The sequence below is a fragment of the Capsicum annuum genome, chromosome 3 (assembly GCF_002878395.1).
Source record: "Capsicum annuum cultivar UCD-10X-F1 chromosome 3, UCD10Xv1.1, whole genome shotgun sequence".
NCBI classification, from domain to species: domain Eukaryota; kingdom Viridiplantae; phylum Streptophyta; class Magnoliopsida; order Solanales; family Solanaceae; genus Capsicum; species Capsicum annuum.
The window spans coordinates 107433029-107435602 of record NC_061113.1 but is presented as its reverse complement, the minus strand read 5'-3'; the positions used below and the strand labels follow the sequence as shown (position 1 = coordinate 107435602).

Below are 2574 nucleotides of genomic sequence, written 5' to 3'. Positions count from 1 at the left end.
CTACGAGTGGCCTCTCTGACCTCCTCAACCTTAATCTCGTTATTTTTGAAATATAGAAAATAGTTGCAAGTAGACAATACATAACTTTTTCTGATATTGATTGTATGTACGATGCAACATCGCAACCAATTAAGTATCGTCCAGCTTCAAACAATGTAACAGTACATCTGTCAATTTTTGTACTATCAGCACTCTTAGAGAAAAGATCTAGTTTTAGAAGAAACCTAGAAACAGAAAACATTAGATAGGAAACGACTAGCCCATATATTAATTTTAAAAATTTTTGAAAATAAATTTGGATCTTTCTGTGGGTTACCTTTCCTCATAACCACTTATTTTTGTGAGGCAGTAAGGACACTTTAAACCATTATGCTCAACCTTTTTGTAGCATTTGGTGCAAGATGCATACTACGGGTTGTCTAGATTTAGTATAGTTTTAATTGTTGCATTGAATTTATAATCTTTAAGCTACAAATAAAAATGTAGAAGAGGTTAGGAGTAATAATTTTGAAATACATAAATTTTATGAAGTAATTGAAGAATAATACCTCATTATTGAACAGACCACCCACGATATCTGCAATTGTCAATGTTTTAGCTGTATTAATTTGTAAACTTGGTAGTAGAGTAATATCTGAGTGTTTTTTCTTTTCCAATAAAGACCTGCTAGTATTTAGTTAGTACAACATGATAAGTATATATTTAGTGTTCATTAGTAAGAATATGTGAATATATATTACTATTCTTGTAGAGATTTTGCCTCTTCAAAAGTGGGATCTATCCATATTGTAGTGATGGATGTGGAGCCTAGCCCAAAATTTCCTACAACAATAGGTAAAAAATATTAGCGTCTAGAAAAAATACAAAATTTACTAAAAACACAAGAACGTTTAAGAAAATACCTTGATATAGTGTAGTCTTAACATCATAGAATGCTATAATAAGATTTTGAACAAACAACTTCTGGAGCAATTCATTGTTTATGTCTGATGATTCACCCCATAATATTATAGTTTTTCGATCATACATAAATTTTGCAGCCAAACAAATAAGATTAAATAAAAAAAAATTATATTATTGGAGGTGAAGAGGTGAAACAAAGTTCGAACATACAACTTTTGTTAAATAAAAGAAGAATTTTGAAATAAATAGTTTTTTTTCACGGGTTTTACTAACAAATGAAGCTCGACTTACTTTTCATTCATAAGTACTATCTCTCTTCGATTTTTTCCTCTTGTGAAGAGCTTAGAACTCACAAATATTTTTAAAATATCTACAAAAAATAATAATTATAAATGATTAAGTGAATAAGGTTAAATAGGGGTAAATATTGTGTTTATATAAATTGGTAGATTATTTGAATAAAGAAAGGAAATTACCTAAAGTTTTTCCCATCAATTGCAATTGTTCATCTTCAAACGAAACAAAATTATTTGAAAAAGCAATGGTAGAAAAAGGACCTTTGCATTCTTGAACAATGGTGCCGTTGATGAATTCAATCTCAATTTTCTGGTTGGCAGATAGAAAATTAGGATTGGCAGGAGTAATGCGGTTGTTCATAATATAGAAAAACTTGTCTTGTTCTAATAATGTTGCCCATTTTTTGATTGAATCATTGAAAAGTATAGCATCAAGTTTTGTGCCCTAAAATATGGTAGAGGTGTTAATTTTAATGGATGAAAAACAAATGCGGAAAAGAAAATCAATGACGAAGTAAGAAAAGAAAAATTCTTACCTCTTCATCAACTAACTCAAGAAACTTTCGAGTACCGGTTGTTTCTTTATTATATTCTTTTATTGGGCCACTTCCTATGATCAACACTTTTATTATGGACATGCGATCAGATGGCTTCAATGTACTAATCGGAACAACTTTGGTAATTGCATTCGTTGCCATAGTAGTCAAAAAAAAAAGTTAGAATAGCATTAATGCATGACTTAGATTGAAGATAAACTGACGAGTTAAGTAGATTGTAACTGAATATGTGAGCTGTCTTCGTATATTTAATAAATATAACAAACAATACAAATTAAATCAATAAGAACATAAATTCAACTAATAACACAAATTAGATCAATTAAGAATATAAGCTAAATTGTTGGCATAACAATTAATATTGTGTGTAAATCATTAATGAGCAAACAACAATCGACAAAGAAGCTAAAGTGAATTGACAAAGAGAACTGAAAAAAGAGAACGGAACCAGGAGAAGAGACAAAATTGAGAGCAATTGTGAATATAAGAAAAATATGGTGAGAACAATTAAAAGTGAAATCAACATGAATTTTATATAAGTTGGTAAAAGATACCTATTTTACATGGGATAGGAATTGTTTTGATCCTATTTTGTATAGAAAAGGTTTTGATGGCGTCAAAAAGAACAAATAGAAAAAATAAAGATATTTTTTATTTTTAAATTTGACAAGAGGCGTAGAAAGATGGAAAAGTTTATTTTCGTTTTTAAACAAATAGAAAAGGTGGAATTTTTTAAATAAACATATTTTAATTCCACGTTAAGAACAAATAGAAAAGATGAAAATATTTTTTAGTTTTTCTATAATTTAGCAAGAAGC

The 2574-nt window shown here is 28.7% G+C and overlaps 1 protein-coding gene across 1 annotated transcript; it reads right to left on the bottom strand.

The window, feature by feature from the left end:
- Positions 1-741: 741 nt before the first annotated feature.
- Positions 742-1623, bottom strand: LOC107866279. Its single transcript, XM_047410264.1, has 3 exons — positions 1380-1623; positions 1195-1273; positions 742-822 (listed from the first exon to the last, which is right to left on the bottom strand). Exons 1-3 carry the CDS (start codon positions 1558-1560, stop codon positions 765-767), a joined length of 318 nt encoding a protein of 105 aa, XP_047266220.1. The 5' UTR covers positions 1561-1623; the 3' UTR covers positions 742-764.
- Positions 1624-2574: the final 951 nt, after the last annotated feature.